General features: G+C 30.6%; 1 protein-coding gene and 1 long non-coding RNA gene across 2 annotated transcripts; both read left to right on the top strand.

Annotated features, from left to right (window-relative positions):
• Positions 1–3,521: 3,521 nt before the first annotated feature.
• LOC115711681 (probable xyloglucan 6-xylosyltransferase 5) lies at positions 3,522–5,827 on the top strand. The gene has a single exon (XM_030640059.2). The coding sequence runs from the start codon at positions 4,069–4,071 to the stop codon at positions 5,443–5,445; it is 1,377 nt and encodes a 458-aa protein (XP_030495919.2). The 5' UTR covers positions 3,522–4,068; the 3' UTR covers positions 5,446–5,827.
• A 4,087-nt stretch (positions 5,828–9,914) lies between these two features.
• Positions 9,915–11,806, top strand: LOC115710979 (uncharacterized). Its single transcript, XR_004010418.2, has 3 exons — positions 9,915–10,126; positions 11,173–11,235; positions 11,423–11,806. It is a non-coding gene; the product is annotated as an uncharacterized LOC115710979 (long non-coding RNA).
• Positions 11,807–22,723: the final 10,917 nt, after the last annotated feature.

Genomic DNA, 22,723 nt, shown 5'->3' with positions numbered 1-22,723 from the left:
TTTAAGAATGTGAGACGAGTGATGCTCGAGGAAAAACAGAACTATATAGAAAGTATAACTTGGTCATATGATCATAATTGCCATGCAATACGTGCCCTGAAAGCTTAAGAAGCTCAATTAATATGACAAGTTCCACTTTCTATTTAGTTGTCTTTTTCCTTTGGTGGATTTGAGATAATGGTATGACTTGTTTTAAAAATATTCCCACTTTGTCAAACAATATTGGGTGAGACTTGATTAAATTTAATTAAAGAGAGACGGCAGAGTCCAAATTTGTATTGCCATCCATCTGTTGTTTTAGTATGTTTTATTATATTAATAAAATAAAATTAAGGGTCAAATACGAATGAGAAACAAAACATTGATCTTAATATTTGAATTTGTCTTTCCCTTCTTCATTAAATATAAATATAGAAAAGATTTGTTCAATTACTTGATTATGAAATGATTTTTAATGAACACTTGAATTAATGTTGAAAAAAAATGTTGGAAAAGGTTAACATAAAACGGCTTAAAAGACAAATAATGAAGAGGTTGGCGGTATGAAGGGTCAACCGTAGATAGAAGAGAAAGGTGAAACTTGGTATGGAACATGGCACATGACAGCTGCTGAGATGGGATCTCACGGGGATGGGGTCCTCTATAGTCTCTACTCTATCCCAACGTGTATACGTACTCCATGTAGTTTTAGTTATATATAGGCATGTGTACACTTACCCCGTATAATGTATATGTACTCCATGTAGTTTGAGTATTTAATAGATTTATAATTATTTATTAATATGATAAATAAGAATTTTAAAAAAATTATTCCACTATGTAAACTATTGAGATTATATTATCTAATTATTTATTATAATAATTAATTAATTATATTTAACATAAAATAAAACTTATTTATTAGTAAAATTGAAAAGTTCTACAAAAAAGTTTCAAATTAGAATTTATTAAATAATATACTTAAAATAAAAATTAATTACAAAACTACCTTAACAAATCTCAATTACAATAATATATTTTTACGTCATCCAAAAATACATCAATTCCAAACTATTATGACTGAAAAATTAATCTCGAATTTTGTTTTTTTTTTTTTACGTTTTTAAAAGTAACATTTTGGTTTCTTATGATGTTGATAAGAAACTAATGAGTTACTTTACATATTAAAAAAAAAAATCATTTCATATGAGATAATTTGAGATACAATTTAGTTACGTCAAAAATTTATTTGTAAACATCTTAAAATAAAATAGTTATTTTAAAATTATATTGTGATATAATATTATTTAAAATACATTTTGAGTAGTCATAAAATTAATTTTCAAAACTAATAAGTTGTCATGTAATATAATAAAAATTCATTTTCGTATACCAATTATTTTATATAACTTTAAAATCTATGTGTTTTATTTTTAGATTATATTACAATATTTTATTGTTTTGAATAGTTTTGCCTTTGTTATTTTTCTTTTGTAACAATATTTATATTATTTTTAAGTCTATTAAATAAATTAATAATTTACATGAAATCAAAAGTTCATTATTCTGTTCAGCTACTAGAAGACATGAAATCAATTCTAAATATTTTCTTACTTTCTATATTGCTGTTGCAGGTAGGGGTGTTCATCCGATCCAATCCGCACTTTTTTGGTCAAACAACATCTAATCCGCACTAAGTGCGGATTTCATATTTTGGATCCAATCCGATCCGCATAAGAGTTTAAATCAAATCTAATCCAATCCGCAATAGTGCGGATTGGATCGGTTATTTTGAATCGGTTATTTTTTTAATAATAAATTATTTAATATTTCATAAAAAAAAAAATTAAAAAAAGACTATTGTTTTTTAATCTCCAATAATAATCTATTTCTATCTCTATTTATATACAAATCAAACCAATATATATATATCAATATATATGTACTTATCTTTAGATTTACACTATGTATCTCTTACTAAAATAACTAAGCTAGTATACATATATTTAAATTTATGTGTATGTGTCTATGTGAATAAGAATTATTTTTCTTGTGTTTTTTATTATAAAATAAATAAAATGCACCAACTCAATATGTTACTAAAAGAAGTTTGTGTTTTTTTTTTATAAATATATATTATATATTATTATTTTTTAAAAATATGTATAATTAAGTGCGGATTGGATTGGATCGGTTACTTTTTGAGGTCAAACAACATCCAATCCGCACAAGTGCGGATTTTGGATTTTTCAATCCAATCCAATCCGCACAAGTGCGGATATCCGCATTTTGCGGATTGGATTGGATTGGATCGTGCGAATTGGATTGGATCGGATACTTTGTGAACACCCCTAGTTGTAGGAGCACATTAAAGGCATGAAAAATAATATATATTTTTTCTAACATTTCATAGTCAGTAACTTTTTCTCCATAACATTAATTTAGAAGTGATATTAAACATTGCATATTTATAACCACTTACTGATTTAAAATCTTGCAACCTCTGGTGCAACTATTCATTCTTAGTCTTTGGCAATATGACCGTTTTCAGATGGTCATATCTTTTTTTCAAATTTTTTCAAAGCATAAGAGGATCTTTTACGGTTAAATATCAAGATTTTAACCCCTCATGGAGATGATGGTGAAGGAAAATCATACCCTTGGACTTATTTTGTTTTGTTTCAATATTTTGATCATTGATGGTGTCTCTAAGACCTATAGCATCTAAATAGATTTCAGTATCAAGAATCCATGATAAATAATTTCTTCCGAAAATATCAAGTGCCACAAAGTCAAGTTTTGCAAGGTTTGCCATAAAAAAAACTATATCAATATAAAGTGTAAATTATTAGACATATACATAAGCTTTGGAAAGAAAATAAAAGTACAACAAAATATAACACATAGACAATAAAATACTAAAATATGGAATAAGAAAGTAAAATTAAACAATACCATATGATAAACAAATGAACACGCATATATAATATATAGGCATCTATATAAATATATATAAGCATAGATATATATTGTATAAATATTAATTCATAACAAAATAAATAAATAAAAAAATGACTAGTTCGAATGTGTTTCAGTCACATAGGTATATATACATATATATATTTAACATATCATGATTTTGAAACAGTTCAAGATTACATATAACAAATATTATATTATACATTGGTTAGAGGTCCATGCTGATAATGTATTATGTAATATTATAATTTAGAAAAAGAAAATTGAGAAGAGATGAGAATTTTCTTAATTTTTTAATTTTATGGGTCATCTCTTATTTTTACACATATAAGAGTCAAATAGTAAAAAACTAAAAAAAAAAAAAAACTAAAGAAAAAGAATATTAATTATAATTAATAATAATAATAATAAATAAAAAAATTACACATCACATAATTATTAATATTTATAATAGTTAATACATTTCAGAATTAAGGGAAAGTTTTTGTTAAAAAAGAAAAGAACAATTAAAGGGGAAGTTTCCTTTGATAAATAATGTAATGTAATTAATTAGTAATTAGAAAGAAAGTAGTTTCTAAAAAAACACAAGGAAAGAAAAGAAAGTAAGTTCACGCGTAGAAGCCAGCGGAGCAAATGTTGCAATACAGTCCCTAAGAAGCTGGATTTCAGATGGAAGGTTCATTTACAATTTGGACATATCAGACAGACAACTCTCAAATAATTATTTATAATAATAATTGACATAAAATTAAAATAAAGCCATAAAGCTCCCACTCTCTTCTCTTGCCTCACTCACTCACTCCTCCCTCTTTTCTTTTTTCCTCTTCTCTTCCTTCTTCACTTCTCCTTGGAGATATTTCCTCAACTTCCATTTTCGTTCTTCTCTGAAGTGCTACTACCAGTTCAAGACCCATGTGCCTTCCCAATCTAACAACTGTGAATCCAATGCTCGTAAATTATATGAGTGTTGATCGTGATTAACTACTTTTGTTTCCAAATACCCACTTTCAGTTCGTTCGACAACTGTAAAGATATATCCGGATTTTTGTCTATACATACGAACACGTATATATATAATTATATATAGTCTAGGAAAGTTTACAGAGAAAGATGGGGCACGAGAGCTTTACGGCTCAGAAGAGAAGTGGAGGAAGTGTGTTGCCGACTAGTAATAATGGCTCAGCTGTCAATGGTAGAAGTCGTGGATTTGGAAGCTTACCTCGTGGCCGTCAGATCCAAAAAACCTTCAACAACATCAAGATTACCATTCTGTGTGGTTTCGTTACTATCCTTGTTCTACGTGGAACAATCGGCGTCGGAAACCTTGGCGGCTCCGATGCCGACGCCGTCAACCAGCACATCATCGAAGAGACGAACCGGATCCTCGCCGAGATCCGATCCGACGGTGATCCCAACGACCCGGATGAGCTTGCCGACTCTGAGATCAATCCTAATGTTACATATACTCTTGGCCCCAAGATCGAAAATTGGAACCAGGAGCGGAAAGCCTGGCTTGATTCGAACCCGGAGTTTCCCAGCTATGTGAATGGTAAGCCTCGTATTTTGCTCGTAACTGGTTCGCCACCTAAGCCTTGTGATAACCCAATTGGGGATCATTATTTGCTGAAAGGGATTAAGAATAAGATTGATTATTGTAGGCTTCATGGGATTGAGATTGTGTATAATTTGGCTCATTTGGATAAGGAGCTTGCTGGGTATTGGGCGAAATTGCCATTACTTAGGCGTTTGATGTTATCCCATCCTGAAGTTGAGTGGATTTGGTGGATGGATAGTGATGCATTGTTTACTGATATGGTGTTTGAGATCCCAGTTTCTAAGTATGATAATTATAATTTGGTTGTTCACGGGTACCCTGATTTGATGTTTGAACAAAAATCTTGGATTGCTTTGAATACTGGTAGCTTTTTGTTTAGAAATTGTCAATGGTCTCTGGATTTGCTTGATGCTTGGGCTCCAATGGGTCCAAAGGGTCCGGTTCGAGAAGAGGCTGGGAGGGTTTTGACTGCCTATCTCAAGGGAAGGCCGGCGTTTGAGGCAGATGATCAGTCAGCATTGATATACTTATTGCTTTCACAGAAGGACCAATGGATGGATAAGGTGTTTCTTGAGAATTCATACTACTTACATGGCTATTGGGCTGGTTTAGTTGATCGTTATGAAGAGATGATAGAGAAGTATCATCCAGGATTGGGAGATGAGAGATGGCCATTTGTGACCCATTTTGTGGGCTGCAAGCCTTGTGGGAGCTATGGAGATTACCCGGTTGAGAAGTGCTTGAGCAGTATGGAAAGGGCATTCAATTTTGCAGACAACCAAGTGCTTCAGCTGTATGGTTTCAGGCACAGGGGCTTGTTGAGTCCTAAGATCAAGAGGGTCAGGAATGAGACAGTCACTCCTCTTGAGTACGTTGACAAGTTTGATATTCGGCGGCATCCGGTCCAGGAGATTAAGGGATCGCATAGCTAGTTAGTAATACTATACAATCAAAGCTTTCATTGTGTGAGATAATCTGTAGGCAATGTTTTAAGTCGTCAACTACAGAAACAGATCTAAAATTGATAACAGTTCACACCTTACGTAAGTCTTGCTTGTCCTGTTGTCTTTTGCCATTGCTTTGTGAGATCAATAGAGTAAAATTCTTTCATGAGTTTGATATCCATCTTTGTATTATCAGTGCTTGTCCTGTTATAATCTATAAAGGAGTTGGAATTGTCAAAGGCAACATACTGTCCCACTGATTTCATCTTTGTAATGTATAGATGTTGATGAAGGGACAAACTTGGGTCATATTAATGTACGTTTTGATCTGATTTTTAATCACATTTGGCATTGGCAGTGGCTACATACAGAACACCCTTTTGTCTTGAGAAAGTGCAAAAGCAGCCAAGGCTTGTATTAGATTTCCTTTTCTTTTTTTTGTTCATTCTCCCATTTTTTTGGGGGGTTAGCTTAAGAAGATGTATAGTATAACTAGTGATGTTGTGTATCTAACTCTAATACCGTAACAGGAAAATGGGCACTCTTCGTGTGAGTGCAAAACTCCTCAAGAAACAAAATACTTCCTTTAGCATAATTCCCAAATTAGAAAACTGCTCCTTATATATCAGTAATACAATAACTAAAGAAAACGATATAGAATTGGGCATAACAGAATCAGTTGCTTTAGAGAATCCTCTTTTCAACGTTGCTCCGTCATCATGAAATCCTTCAACTAACTTGGTCCACGTCCCTCTCGTTCTCTTGGATCCTCTCAAATATCAGTTTGCACTTCCAGCTGAATATCTTCCTGGTGCTTGTCTCTTTCGTGAGGGTCCAAACAAACTTGGGGTTGGCTATCAATTTATCCCTGAAGGCAAAATGCCACTTTTTTATTGGGTAATTTTCTCAGGCTCTTCTTACCAATAAAGAGAGAACTGACTAGTTTTAATGTAAAGGATTTCGAAAAAAGGGAGTGAACAACTAAGTATGGTTTTTTTTTTTTTTTGGTTTTTGATAGAAAGGTAGTGCTTACACATAGCTGATAGGGACGGAGAGGTAGATAGGTGTTATGGTGGCCAATTTATTTATTTTGTTTTTTTTTTTTCAATTTTTCTTAGTTATAATTTTGTAATTCTTTTTATTCTTCTTTACAAATTTATATATTGGCCCCTTAATTTTTATTTTTACATTTTGCCTCCCATATTTCCTCCTGCCTCGGTCCCTGGATCAGATCTTATGGACAATATATCACCCAAGTTTGTCAATACCAGACAAAGTTGGTGATAAAGTTGGAACTTGAATCTAATCAAATATGGGATTAATAGAGTGATGCCTTTTAAAAAAGGCTGATAAAAAAAACAGTAGATTTTAGGCATATAAATATTTTCTTTCCATTTTTCTACTTTCCATTGAGGGAAAAAAATGTGCATCCTATAAATTTCAGTTGTCATGCTCTAGTGCCAAAAATTCTATATAAAAAAGCAAATGACAAGACTTTTTTTTTTAAAAAAAAATCAATAAATGGACTCCAATCTCGTGTACAGACATTTTAGAATTCATCTTTTCACTCTTCCACCAAGAAAATATTAGTTAGAAAAAAATAATGGATTGAGAACTTTTATATATCAGCCAACATCATCGTGTCTACATGTCTTAGACATTGCTTCCTATAATAAGCATTTAATTTACTTAAAGCACGAAGGCAATAAATGTGGTTTAGAAAGAGAAATTTGACAATCCATGCTTAAATATGTTGCATGGTCTTATCATATGCTATCCTATTAAACTTTAAATAAAATGTGCTACCTCTTTTTTTAGTACTAAACTTACCCCTCTAATAATAAAACTAAACTCCATCCTCTCTCTCTCTCTCTCTCTCTCTCTCTCTCTCTCTCTCTCTCTCTCTCTCTCTCTACAAAGTCATCGACACACACACACCTTTACCGGAGCACCCTTTAATTGTCGGAGTCTTAGCTTGACAACCAAGTGTGTAGGAGCAACCCAAACTCCCTACCAACATCATCTTTGAAAAAAAAAATGAGCATGTAATTTAATTAATAATTATTGTTGAATTAAGTTGTATTTAAGTTGAAATGAATGGATCTACACATATCATTCTTTTATTTTGGTTGTCTTGTTCCTGAAACTCGAGCTGCTAAAATTCTGTGTTTTCTAGTTTTTTTATCGTATTTTAGCAATAATTTACGATTTCTAGCGATATAACGCGACATTAGCGTACGGTGAAGGTTAGGGATGACTTTTAACGATATTTTCTGACATAAAGCGACTAAGTTTACAGCATGTGCCAACTTATGCTTACTATGGACGATTTTTGCGATGTCTGTCGACATTATTTGTGACATATGTCGATATTTTAGACTTAGAGTATTGTGTTGGTTTAGTGGGAAGAATTTTATCGACATTTTAGCGATATATATCGACATAGTTTTTATTAACTAATGTTTTCCCCTTTTTTTCCAGATTCAAATGTATTTTGTCGACATGTTAGCGACATACGTTTAATTAATAAGCAACTTTGATGTTCTGCAGAATTTAGCGTTATCTGACGATGCTATTAACGATGTCTGATGACAACATGTTGTTATGGAACATGTCGTCAAATATCGCATAGCATATCCCTATATGTCGCTAGTTGTCATAATGCGTAAAACCATAACAACAAATATCGTGAAATATTGTGAGACGTCGCACAATTGATACAAACTGATAAAAATGGACAAACCATAGACACCATTGGGGACGATATCGCTAAATATCATTATCATTGTCGACAAAAGTCGATAAATACAAAAAAATAATGGAATCGAACCGCTACCATCAAAATTCAAGCCCAAACACAAAAAATCAACTTAAAATTGAACAAATATCCTTAATCTCAACCATAATCAACAAAACCAACACAAAATTTCAATACAAAACTTAAAAATTGGAAGAATCACTCGTGGGTCGTCTTGGGTGCTTCTCGTGGGTCATCGTGAGCTGTCATGGTCGTGGGTCGTCTTAATCCTAGGCGGCGGTCCGAGCTCGCGAGAAGAGAGAGGGTCGGGGATTTGATGCTTCTCGTGGATTTTGATGCTGGGAATTTTGGGGTTAAGAGAGAGAGAGGGAGGGGGGAAGTTAGATAGAAAGAGTGGGAGAAGAGGGTGTGTTGAATTGTAAGGGTAATTTTGGGTTTAAAAGTGTTTGGAGAATATTTAGTGTATTTGTTTACAGGTAGTATATTAAAAGAATGGTCTAAATTTTTAAGTACGCTTTTCCAAATTTCCTTTTAGAAAACAATTCCCTCCCCCCCCCTCTAAAATAAATAAATAAATAATATCGTCGTTATAAATTTTTTAAAAAAATTCGAATAGTTTACAGTGTCAAAAAAAAAGTTTGATATTTATTGAACACAATTGTTAAATTGAAATATCAAGAACTATATTTTCGATAATCTACACTATTTAAAAAAATTTAAAAATTTATAAGGATGATACTATAATATAATAAATACTACCATGCAAAAAAAATATTAAAAAAAATATTTCAGCATGTGTTTGAATGTAGAGATTGAGAAAGATATTATAGGAGGTTGTAATTAACACTCGTAACAATTTTACCCTCATAATTTATGACAAAGTCTTTTCCAATTTCATGTTCCCTTGCATCTTTCACCAACTTATTAATTTATTTAATTAACTGATCAAAAAAGCAATAAATAAAAATTTCACATTTTTAAAATATTAAAATAAATATCAAACAAAATTTCACATATACTAAATTAATAACATAAAAAGTTAACTATTATTATATAATTATATGCTTCATAGTAAAAATTAGTGCTTATAGTTAGAAATAGACCTTAAATAAATAATTTCTTATTTACAGAGATTTTATATATTCTAGATGTATTATATATGTTATATATAAGCTTTTATGATTTTCATACTGTATGTCCGGTAACAGTAGAGCGCAACGATTTGGCCATTAAAGACAAGTAATTATGCTTGAGTATCTTAGAATTAGCGAAGCAATTTCACATATACTAAATTAATAACATAAAGATTTAATTATTATTATATAATTATATGATTCATAGTAGAAATTAGTGTTTATAGTCAGAAATAGACTTTTAAAAAATAATTTCTCATTTACGGAGATTTTATTGATTCTAGATGTATTATATATGTAATATATGAGTTTTTTATGATTTTTATACTTTATGTCCGGTAATAGTAGAGCGTAATGATTTGGCCATTAGAGACACTTAATTATGATTAGGTATCTTGAAATTAGCGAAGCAAGCTAATTAGACATTTGGAATGTTAGAATTATTACTATTTTACATTTAGATTTTAAAGATTATTTAAGTGTGATGGTAAGGGGCATTTTGGTATTTCACCTAAGATAGTGGTATATTGAATTTAATGAAAATTGTTTGAGTTATCTAAGTTATTCTAGCTGAATTATGTTTAGAATAGGACAAAGGACATTTAGTGTTATCCGCATTAAACTAAAAACAAGAATTCAAACTTATCTCACTCTTTCTCTTTCTTCACCTTCGTCTACCATAGAACCTAAGAGAAATCAGATTTTCTCCTCCAATTAAAACCAAAATCTTGAGTGTTTAGAGCAAGAATTTAAGCATCTAATGAAGAGATTACCCAAGGTATGCTTCTACTCCTATTTCTCTTTGATTTCTAAGTGATAAAGTTATGTTTGGTTATGCAATTTTGGGGTTTAGGTTCTGTATGAGTTGGGGATGCTTAGGTATTGTTTTCTAGAGTTGTTTTAGAGTTATTTGTGTTGTTAGTTATTGGTTTTGTCGATTATAATATGAATTGAACAAGGTGTGAGCTTTTAAGCTCAAACTTAGTTCTTTAATGATGAAATGGTATTCAAAGACTTGTTGAGCTGTTTTGCGGTTGGAATATGTTGTATATGTTGTTTTTAGGTGTTCCGGTAAGTTTGGTGTAGTTTGGTTTTGATTTGGTGGAGTTTTGAGGTTTTGTACAAATTCTGCTGTGAAAATGGCAGACCATTTCTAGGAAAATAGTAACAGTCTACCATTTTTCTAGGCAAAATACCCAAAACAATAGCCTACCGTTTTTAGGAAATTTTTCCCAAAATCTCAGTTTTTTTTTTCTTGATAGTTAAGGTATTGCCATGCTATCTATCGATAGGGAACATCTTAGTTTTGAGTTTAAGTCCTCAAAGTGAATTAGAGAGTCACTTACCAATTTTACGTAAATTGTGACTTAGGGCCTTAAATCGCCAAGCAACAGTTTCAACTCAAGGTAATCGGCATACTTGCATTCAGAATTAAAGTAAGATTAATATAAATAGATGCATATATATACATTTTTTGCGTGCTTTTTCAATTACCATCATATTAGCATATCAGGATATTGGTGAAGTGTACATAGAGTTGCACTGAGATATCAATAGATATATGCTAGGCAAAATAGTAGCCATCAACTTAGGATATCAGAATATTGGTGACATGTACATAGAATTGCTACCACATCAGTACAACTAGAGTACTGATTATAGGGTTGATTCATGGTTAGTCATACTTTAGTCAAGAACGTTCCCAACCTAGTTTTACACTTGTAGGTAAGTGTATGGGAGCCTGGTTATAAGTCGATCATATGTTTATGTTTTATTGTTTTCTTACTGAGTTTATCGACTCATAGTTATAATTTGCAAGTGCAGGTAAGAGCCAGAACTAAATCAAAATGAGTTTATAGCTGGATGAAGATTGTACATACCAAGAAGGTTATGTTAGAAATTATTTTACTAACATGTATGTTGATTATATCCTATAATCTAACACCCTGAACATGAATTTTCTAAAATAATGAAATTAAACACATATAAAGTTTAAGAAATCTTACATTGGTGGCAGCGGAATAATATGTCTCATTCCACTCAGATTTCTAACCCTTTTTCCTTTCTATCGCAGAGTATTAACAAGATCTAAGCTTGGAGCTCCTTCAGGTGTTGGATTCTTCACAATCTTCCGCACTTTGTTTGAGTACTTAACTTAATATGAGTGGGCATGTACTCTATCACTATAGGGACAAAATTTATGAAGAGAAAAAGAGAGAGAGGGATTCGAAATAAAGAGAGAGATGGCTCTTTGTTAATCTGACAAATTTGACTGAGAGGCTTATGTATCAGTGTCAAATTAAGATCCTATCACTATCTATTTATAAGAATTCTTCTAGGGTTAAGTTTGAATTATATCAAATTAAAAAATGATAAATAAATGGCTAAATTTCTCCTTAAGTGGCGGACCATGGGATGTGGGTCCCACTAGTTATAATTTTACCATTTTATTCAACAATTCATCTTTTCTTTTATTAATGTCATATTTTCTAATTTCAAATTTTTAAATGTCAAAATTATTTATTTAATAACTAAAAGTAATTATCAAATAAAATTACCATTTAACTTATTTATTATTTAGACTTAATAAAGTCTCTTAATTAATAAATAACCCTAAAACCTCTTTTCTTCACAATTAAGCCATTGCTTAGTGAAAATTCATAAATAAGACATAGTCTAATTTTAATTGATTAATTAAAATCAAATAACTGAGTCTACAAGCAGTATTATCTCAACTAGTGTGGGGATCATGGTCCTATATAATCAAGCTTTCAATAAGTAGATCTAAAATTTACCAAGTAAATTCTCTAACTTATTAATTCCCCCTTGCGTCACTATAGATTCGGAATTGCTTTCTTAATTATATAGAACACTCTATATGTTCTAAGATATAGATACACCATTAATTTTTCATCGTTCTAATCTAAATAATCAAAGATCCTCTATAGATAATTTACATCGAGTAGGGATAAATTTACCGTTTAGTTTTCTATAAATGATATTTTAGTAAACTAATATAACTACTGAAATAAGAGATCTTCCATTTATCTCTATTAAGACAAGTTCGAAGGAAATTATTATTTTACGTCTATGTCTAGATAGAAGCTATAGATTCTATATTTATGATTAGCACTCTCACTCAATTACACTATCATGTTCCCAAGATGTATGTCTTGGCCCGAACCAATTAGTAAGCTATAACGAATATTTGTAAGAACATAAATAACACTCTTGAGATCGAACCTAACCATATCAGGATTAAGTTGACTTAGAAAGATACAATGGTAAGTTTACAATATCTTCACCAAGTTCAATATCGGTCCAGTCCAATGTATACTCCATACATTCGACACTAGCATACTTTACTAATACCATGAAAAGGACATGACCCTTATCCGAGGTGTAAGTAAATTTTATCGCAGATTATCACATCAGTGTAAATCCAGTGCATTGATGCATCATAGGTCATAAGCTTATAATCACAATTACCTTCCATTGTGTTAACATCACTGTAATTGTGAATAACAATATGTTATGGATTTATTAAAAATTGTATATTAAAGCATAATCATGAAAATAACATGCTATTCGATTGATAAAAAATAAAAATATATTGAAAATAGTTTTATTTAAGGCATAAAATCCTAACAGGTTAGACTTGGAGTGTTCGGGTCTTTGGGACAGTTTATGCTCACATTTTGTTAGCCGCTGGGCGACAGCTTTTGTATAAAACATATTTTAGAAATAATTGTAAGATTTTAATGGGATTTCAGGACTATGTAAATTATGTTTATTTATTTAAGTTTAAGTTTATTTAAGAGTTTAAATTAATCACGATTTTCGATAAATCCTTTTATTAGCAAATGTGTGTACAATAATTAAGAAAATATTGTAGCGCCTAAACTAGTAGGTCATTACATCAATATTCTTTTGGTGAAAAGTACTCCACATATTTTAGTTCCATCAAATTAGCACAAGTGTTACTCGACGAAATAAAATCAGTGTCCGATCTGAAATGTCAACTTGGGTGCCCATAATTTCACGTGGGCTCCTTTGGGATGTCATTGATGAATCTCACGCCTTGGCGTTATTCCTTGTTGGATGAATTTGGGTCCAAAGAAGTTCTCAAAAACCTGAACCCTAACCACCGTGTAGCCTAGATCGCCTATATGTCAACCTGGGAACCATTAGAATTCCACGGTGCCCATGTGCAAGTTCTTGTAGACATATATCCAAAGTTTGAAACTTGGTTGGGGCATGTCTCTCGTGTATCCTTATGTAATGAATAAGTAGGTTGCACATGGGAAGTTGTTGTTGGGTTTTATGCCCTAAATAAAACTCATTTCAATATAATCAGATTTACTTATTAATAAAGATCAGAAATAACATTTTATGTTGCATGGTTCACATGATTTATTTCATGATTATATGTATATAATGTATGAATTCTTTTTAAGTCCAGAACATATGAGTTTGTTAAAGATTATAGTGTTGTCAGTACAGTGGAATATAATCTTAATTATATGTTCAAAAGTTTATTCCCTGATTTGTCAGAACACTGGATTTAGACTGACATGGTATAATTAGCGATAGGTATTCTTACACCTTGGAAAAGTGTTATGTCCTTTCCAGGACATTGGCAAAGTTTACCAGTATCGGATGTATGGAGTATACATCGGAAGGGACCGATATTGAACTTTGATTAGATATATTAAAACTTACCGTAATATCTATTCAATTCAATATCACCTGTTGATCCTAGATGAAATGATCTTAATCCTGATATGGTTAGGTTCAATCTCAAGAGTGTTATTCGTGTTCTTTGATTTGTTAAGTTAAGCCTACTTTTGGGTCAGGGTGATACTTACATTTTGGGAACACGGTAGTGCAATTGAGTGGGAGCGCTAACATAAATATGGAATCTATAGCTTCTATTTGGCAAATAGAAGTAAAGGATGATTTCCTTCGAGCTTAACCAAACGAAGATAAATGATGGAGATCTCATTTCACTTAAGCTGAAATATCATTTATACAGGGTTAAGTATTTTAAGGATAAAATACATTGAAGGTGTAGCGGTAACAGTAGTGCCTTTTCAATGTAGATCATCTATATAGAGGATCATTGATCACATTAGGGTTATAACAATGGATAACTAATGACGTGTCTATATCGTGGAACATATAGAGCGTTCTATATGACTGAGAGTGCAATTCCAAGTTCTAAGTGTGGATTCAATGAGGAATTAATAAGTTAGGGAATTTACTTGGTAAATTAGGTTCGACTTACTGGAAGCTCGGTTATATAGACCCATGGTCCCCATACTAGTTGAGACCATACTGCTTGTAAGACTCAGTTAATTGATTTTAATTAATCAATTATAATTCTAAAAGTTAGACTATGTCTACTTTATGAATTTTCACTAAGCAAGGGTAAAACAGTAAATAGAGAGTTTAAAGGGTATATTTATTAATTGAGAAACTTTGATTAGTTTTTATTAATAAATAAAATAAATGACAATATATTATTTAATAATTAATTATAGTTATTAAATAATTAGATTTGACATTTATGAAGTTGAAAGAGAGAATTGGCAATTTTGAGAAAATGGGAAACTAGAAATGATGAAATAGGAAAGTTGGAAAAGTGGAAGGATTTGTGTTTCTTCAACACATGGTCGGCCACCTTTATCCCTATTTCTCATTTTATTTTTCAATTTTTAAATGCCAAATAATTCAACTTTAACCCTATGTGGTATTCTATAAATAGAAGGTAAAGGCTTTAGGTTTGAAAAAACACACTTTACAGTTTATTCTCTCAAACACTATGAAACCGCCACTCTCTCTCTTTCTTTCTCCTCTGTTTTTTCAAATTCCCTTGAGTGAATGAGTAGTGCCCACACACATCAAGTGGTATCTCAATCATAGTATGTGAGACTATGGAAATTCTGCATCAAAGAAGGAGAAAAGAAGATCCAGGTTCAGATCTTGGTGATGCTCTGCTACAGAAAGGAATCAAGGGCTAGAGATCTGAACGGAAGGAGTCATATTATTCCGCTGCACCCACTGTAAGGTTTTCTAACTTTATATGTGTTTATTTTCATTGTTTTAGAATTCATATTAGGTTGTTAATCCAACATACTTGTTAGTAAATCTAGATCCTGGTAAAATAAACTCCAACAACTGGCACCAGAGCCATGGTAATGATTTACTTTCATGTAATATGAATTAAAACGATGATTGATATGTTTTTATGTTGATTTGGATGGTTTCATGTGGTTTATGTGTTAGTTGATGAATGTATATGTTGTACAGTTTCGTTTTCCATGAAAAATATTTTTTCGATTTTTAAAATTATTTTATTTGGATTCCTTGTGAAAAATTAAGCAATTTTTTTTTACGGAACTCGATTCCGATAAAAATTGAAAAAGTTATGAATTTTGGAAAATCGGGATACAAGGCTGTCGAGGGTGGTGCTCATGCGCACCAGACCCTCAGATCAGTCCTCCTTGCGTGCGCGTATGACAAGCAGCACGCCCGTGCGTCCGCCCACGAAGATCCTGCAAGCGCCGAGCCGAGTTTTCTTGGCGCCCCTCCCTCGTCCGCGCGCGTAAACAGGCTGCTGGCAGCCTCCTGGGCTGCTGCATGCAGCCACTTTCCCAAAATTGCGATTTTTGGGGTTTTTTCCCAAAAATCCAATTTTTTCATGGGATTGTTTCCCAAAGTTCATTTTTCCCTTTTAAATATTTCTAAATTGAAATGTTTCCAATTTTAAATATTTTCAATTTGGAATTTTTCCAATTTTTAAATATTTCTATTTTGGAATGTTTCCAATTTTTAAATATTTCCTATTATGGTCAGATTTAAAAATTTGTTAACTTCTTTAATATTTATTTATTATTTAATTATAAGATTAGATATTTTAATATTTAAGATATTTTAAATTAAAAGATAACTTTGTCTTTTTATTTAAAATATTATATTAAAATTATCTTATATGACAAATTAAATAATTAATAAATTTGAAATTAACATATATATTTTTATAGATATACTTACCATAATGTTTTTCAAATTCAAAAAAATTGTTATTTTGTTAAATATTTAATTATTTATAAATTATAAGTTTAAAAATGATATTTTTTCTATATATATCATTTTTTTTCTTATTAGAAATTTATAAATCATATCTTAAATATTTAAATAACATAGATATTTTTGTAGATTTGAATATTGCTTAATTTGAGATATTTGGACATATAATTATGGTAATTATTATTCATTTATTATTTTATTCCTAAAATAATAACCAAATCTATTTTAAAATTGGTTTATTTTATAAAAATTATAAGATCTGAAAATGATATTGAAGATTCTTTCCTTTCAAATCATTGATCTTATTAGATATTTAATTTGATTCAAATAAACCTAGATATTTTAAAATTAGTTTCCTTTATTTGGTTAGTTTAAGAATAATAATTTAATTATATTAATATCTTGTTTTCACATTTGTTACGTGGACAATGTTTGTTTATTTATTAATATTGTTTATTCAAAATTTTTTAACAAACTTATTATTTATTTGATCTAAATTGCTATGATTAACTTGTTGACAGATCCAATGATCTGATTTTAACTCATGGCTCCCTTGGTCAAGTTAATAATTTGTAACAGGTAAATTTAACAATCTTCTTTCATCTGTGTATGACCTAGCAACATGATAGGATCCATCCAAATGTGTGCCGGTGTCAGCATATATGTTTATTTTATTATATAGATGCATAAAGGTTGTTGCTAAATAAAATGTCACACCATGATAGATTTTATTTAGGTCCATTTAGTTCTTGGACCTATTCAATTAATAACAGATATTTATTTTAAGGTTAAATTCCTCTCTTTTGGGCCTTGTGTGAGAGTTGGGGGCCAATAGAAGTGGGTACGACATACTGAACCCAGCTCCCCCTCACATGAACTACCCCAATTGTGAAGGCTCATTTGCCTTTTTTAAATAATTGTATTAGGTTAATTATATTAGTCTAACCTAATTAAAATTGAATTAGCAACATAATTAACTTTTAAAATATATGAAATTTATTTTTCATGTAATATTTTAAAGTTAATTTTAGAAAAACACTTAGTCAATGATATATTCTAGATAGTTATTTCTAGTACTAATTATTATTTTTAATATTAAATAGGAAAATATCATTGATTGTGAAATTAATTGTCTCTTAATTAATTTTGGTACAATCTAAGTTTAGTATATTTTCCTAGTATTAAACTAGAATTAATAATTAAGTTTCCTCTATACTTAATTATTTATTTCTTGAATTTAATACATTTAATTAAATTGAAAATTTCCATATCTAAGTTGATTTTCATCATGATACTTAAATATTGTTATTTTCATGTTATTTAATTAAAGTTGAAAATTATTTTAAGTTTGGAATCTTAATTTAGAATAACTTAAGTTTGAATAATTTTCAAAATATATTTTATTTTATTTTATTAATCATTTCCCAAAATTTCGAAATTGCATCACCTTGATGCAGAAATTTTGAATTTTATTTGAAAAATAGATTAAAGTTGAAAATTATTTATTTAATTTTGGACCAACTTAAATCATTGATTTTTTCATTTAATGATTAATTAAAATAAATGAACTAAAATATATTATAATTAGAAATTGGATTAATTAGTCAATAAAAGTCTAGATAGATATTATCTGTTTTGCTTGAAGTATTTTTCTAGTGTATTTAATTAAATAGAAAATTAATATTTAAGTTGATTTTTTAATCATGATACTTAAATATTTGAAATTTTTCTTAGATATTTAATTAAATAGGAAAATTATATTTTTTTTTGTTGAAAATTAATTTTTATTAATTTTGGGCCAACATAAAATTAGAGTAATTTTCCAGGATTTATTTTATTTTATTTTAAAGCATTTTCGAAATGCAATATATATTTATAGAAAATTAAATTTTGAGTTGTAAATTAATTTAAATTAATTTTGAAACAACTTGAATTGAATAATTTTCTAAATATTTATGGAAATTATTACTAAGATGGAAATAATTCACGTTATTTTCGTATCCATCTAAGTATAATTTATAAATATTAAATTAAAATTTATATTTGGAATTTTTCATTCTAAATTGGAAATTTTAATTAAATAAATATATATTTAAAATAAATTGATTAAAATAAATATTAGAAGAAAATACAACCTTCATTAAATAATGAGCTTTAGTATTATAAGGATATTCGATCTCCATTGTTGGTTTTACATAGCTATTGTTTTAGTGAGTAATCCTCCCTAATGGAGGAACGTTCATTAGCAAGTTAGCACCGTTTAATCTCGAAAGATAAGTAATCTTGTAAGTTTTTTATATAGCTTATGACCACCATAATGGTGGCGACTGTATAAGACTTGCAAGAATATGAAACAATGGTGGAAGCTCATAAGATAGAATAGCCTTGACTCTCGCCTAAACGGGACAACGCGGATTCACATCTTGATCGAATAAAAGGTTGCTAGAATGTTTGACATTTTAGATGAGCTGACAACTCTATTCAATGAATGGTAGCTTTGACTCTCGCCTAAACGGGACACTGATATCAGTTTGTTGAAAACCTTGGAAATTATTTAGGATTGTATGTTTTAGTATTTTCACTTGTCATTCCTACTTGCTATATGCTTCATAATTTCTGAATTGTGTATGAATTTGTATTGAACCATGTTATTTTCTGTTATTAAATTGTAGTTTAATTTTGAATCTTCATTGTTGGTCTAACTTGATTTTTTTTTCTAATGAGATAAATCCCTAATGGATTTTCACCATTAGACTAACATAATAGTGTTAGATCTCGAAAGATAAATATTGTATATGCAACATCTAGCTGTTCATCAATTGATGACACCTTAGACTAGTATCTTACAATATGAAAGAAGAAGATTGTATAAATAAGATTACTTTGACTCTCGCTAATCGGAGCATCGTTGGATGCTTATTTAAAACGAAATTATCCTAATTCCTCTTAGATTATTCATTTCGAATTAGCTTAATGACATATCATTGGATGAATGGTCTATAAATCTTATAAAGTCTTATTTTCTCTTAAGAAATTAGATGACGCATATGATTATATTCCCGGAATTCTATTCCTAAATGATATAAATCCTCAATCTTAGATATCTCCTACTTGTATAGGCAAATCATAGAGTTAGATTAGCAGTGGTGGTCCAAGAAAGAATTACTAATTATACAGTTACACTTTCACAAGTGTTTCATAACCATTTTCTATCAATGGATTTAAACTGGATGAGTTTAGTATTCTGTGACCAGAATCCACTTGCACTATTCTAAGAACTCTTTGATGTAACTAAACTTAAGTCATCAAAAGATTCAACCACATATTTTCTAAATCTATGGCATTTGTATCTTGTTCATAGTTGTTTTGACAAGATCATTCTCTGCAAAGAGTTAATATGCCTATAACAACTAAAAGTAATTTCATCTCATTCGCAGATGGATGTACATTCAGGGGTGGATATGAGTTTTTGTTGTATTCTTAAAACAATCACTCTAGATTTTACCTTATGCAAAAGAAATTTGAAATGTTTGAAAATTTTTCATGAATTTCTAGCAATGGTGAAGGTAAGTGATTATAGATCTTGCGAAGTGATAGGGGTGGAGAAAAAGTTAGTAGATATGCAGTTCAAAGATCATTAATTTGATTTTGAATTATATCCAAACTTATCTCCCCAGAAATTCGAGTTGCATATTGATGATTAGTTACTAGTCGTGGCTTAAGTCCTTCTATGGTAATATAATTTCAGAATGATGCAATGGTTGTATACTTAATGTAAATCATTACTAGATTCATGGATGACCTAATCAAAATCATAAGAAAAGCTAGAACTGCTAACCTTGGTTTGCATGTTTGTTAGCTATTCTAAGTGATTAAGGGTGGAGCATCCTATAGTCATTAGATAAGAAAGTGTTTGTTTAAACAAATACTGCTTTTCTAAGAAAATGACTAAGTCTGAAAATAAAGTAGCAAATAAAGGAGATATTTTTTCTTGATTCCATAAGTGTTCTATCATCTTATTTTACAAGTTGATCCCACTGCCTCTGTTGTCTTAACACAACCGAAGAGGTCTATACCATTTAGTTTTCTTTGACATAGTTCACGGTACCTTATTGTAGTGGGAGAGTTTCAAGGAACTTTACCTTCTCATGACTTGGAAGATACTAGTGATTAAAATCCATTGTGAGTTTAAACAAGTAATAGATTGTCAAGATAAGAAACTAAGAAGAAAGCCAAGAGAACTATAGTTTGATCCATTCACATGGAGTAACCTAAAGTTTTCTATTACAAGGACATGAAAGGAAATTTCGTTCATAAGTCAATTCAATGGACTTAACAAAACTTCCTGTTCCTAGTATTATAGGTTTGAGTTTATCTAAACCTATGGCTTGTGGTACACCTGGTAATTACTTACTCTAATGCAAGCATAAGATGCTGAAGCATTTTCTTTCCAATGGCAATCTATAGAAGCTTCAAAACTTTTGAGCATAGATTTTATTTATGTAAGGAAAAGTCTCAAGTATTCCAGAAAAGATAAAGGCATGAAAGAATTTCTTGAATCAACAGTGAGAGGTCTCAGATATGCTTTAGCATGCCTTAGACCAGACACCTGCTGTTGAGTGGGAGTAATGAGTAAGTATCAGATTAATCCAGGAGAAGAACATTAGAAGACAATCAAGTAAATTTTAAGATTAAGAAGAGGACCTATATGTTAGTCAATAAGGGTGGTTTTGAAACTCTTAGACTACACCACATCAGACTTTGAGACTTGCCTGTGTGCTAGAAAGTCTGCTGATGAGATGGTGATTACTTTGGGGGTGGAGTAGTCATTTTGGAGAAGTGTAAAAATCTATCTGAAATCACTTCGTCTACCAGAGAGAGACTGAATGTTAAAAGTTGCAGGAAAGATACTTATTCAGTCTAAGGATTCTGTACTTTTGTGGCACCGTTCCAACTTGCCTTAACTACTAGGGTTACTTCCTGAATAACCAAAGAGTAGTTGCCAAAAAGTATAGAATCCAGTATCCCAAGAGAGTACACATATAGAGAGGAATTTCACATTATCAAGGATTTTTGTGATTAAGGAAGAGTAATGGTGGAGAAGAGGTTGTGTTTAATTCAACCTGTCAGATCCTATTACGAGGAGTTTACTACTATTACACTTGATTTGTACATCAAGGTGTTAATGATTATTTGAAATGCACTTTTTGTTTTATATTAGTGCAAGTGGGAGTTTGTTGGGTTTTATGCCCTAAATAAAACTCATTTCAATATAATCAGATTTACTTATTAATAAAGATCAGAAATAACATTTTATGTTGCATGGTTCACATGATTTATTTCATGATTATATGTATATAATGTATGAATTCTTTTTAAGTCAAGAACATATGAGTTTGTTAAAGATTATAGTGTTGTCAGCACAGTGGAATATAATCTTAATTATATGTTCAAAAGTTTATTCCCTGATTTGTCAGAACACTGGATTTAGACTGACATGGTATAATCAGCGATATGTATTCTTGTTGGGTTTTATGCCCTAAATAAAACTCATTTCAATATAATCAGATTTACTTATTAATATAGATCAGAAATAACATTTAATGTTGCATGGTTCACATGATTTATTTCATGATTATATGTACATAATGTATAAATTCATCTGAATCCCTTTTCACATACTTGATCCTGTTTATTGTGCTGTCAACACATTGGAAAGTAAACATGACTATGTGAATAAAGTTTCCTAGATTTATCAGACATAGGGTTTTACTGATATGATAATCTACAACAGAGTTTACTTGCATTTGGAGAAGTGCTATGTTCTTTCCAGAGCATTGGTTAAAGTAAAGCTCAGGTTGGATGCATGGAGTATGCATCGGAAGGGACCGATATTGAACTTTGACTTAGATTTATTAAACTTACCGTAATATCTATTCAAGTCAATATCACCTAGTTGATCCTAGATCAAATGTTCTTAATCCTGTTATGATTAGGCTCAATCTTGAAAGGCTATTCGTGTTCTTTGATTTGTTAGTTAAGCCTACTTTTAGGTCAGGGTGATACGTACATTTTGGGAACACGGTAGTGCAATTGAGTGGGAGCGCTAACATAAACATGGAATCTATAGCTTCTATCTGGCGAATAGTAAGCAAAGGATGATCTCCTTCGAGCTTGACCAAACGAACATAAATGGTGGAGTACTCATTTCACATAAGCTGAAATATCATTTATACGGGGTCAAGTGTTTTAAGGAATAAATACATTGTAGGGTGTAACGGTA

Source organism: Cannabis sativa, chromosome 3 (genome assembly GCF_029168945.1).
Source record: "Cannabis sativa cultivar Pink pepper isolate KNU-18-1 chromosome 3, ASM2916894v1, whole genome shotgun sequence".
NCBI classification, from domain to species: Eukaryota; Viridiplantae; Streptophyta; class Magnoliopsida; order Rosales; family Cannabaceae; genus Cannabis; species Cannabis sativa.
This window is presented reverse-complemented; position numbering and strand designations above follow the sequence as displayed.

Bases quoted from the DNA above. Each gene is read 5' to 3' on its own strand.
- LOC115711681 (XM_030640059.2), top strand. From the start codon at position 4,069: ATGGGGCACGAGAGCTTTACGGCTCAGAAGAGAAGTGGAGGAAGTGTG.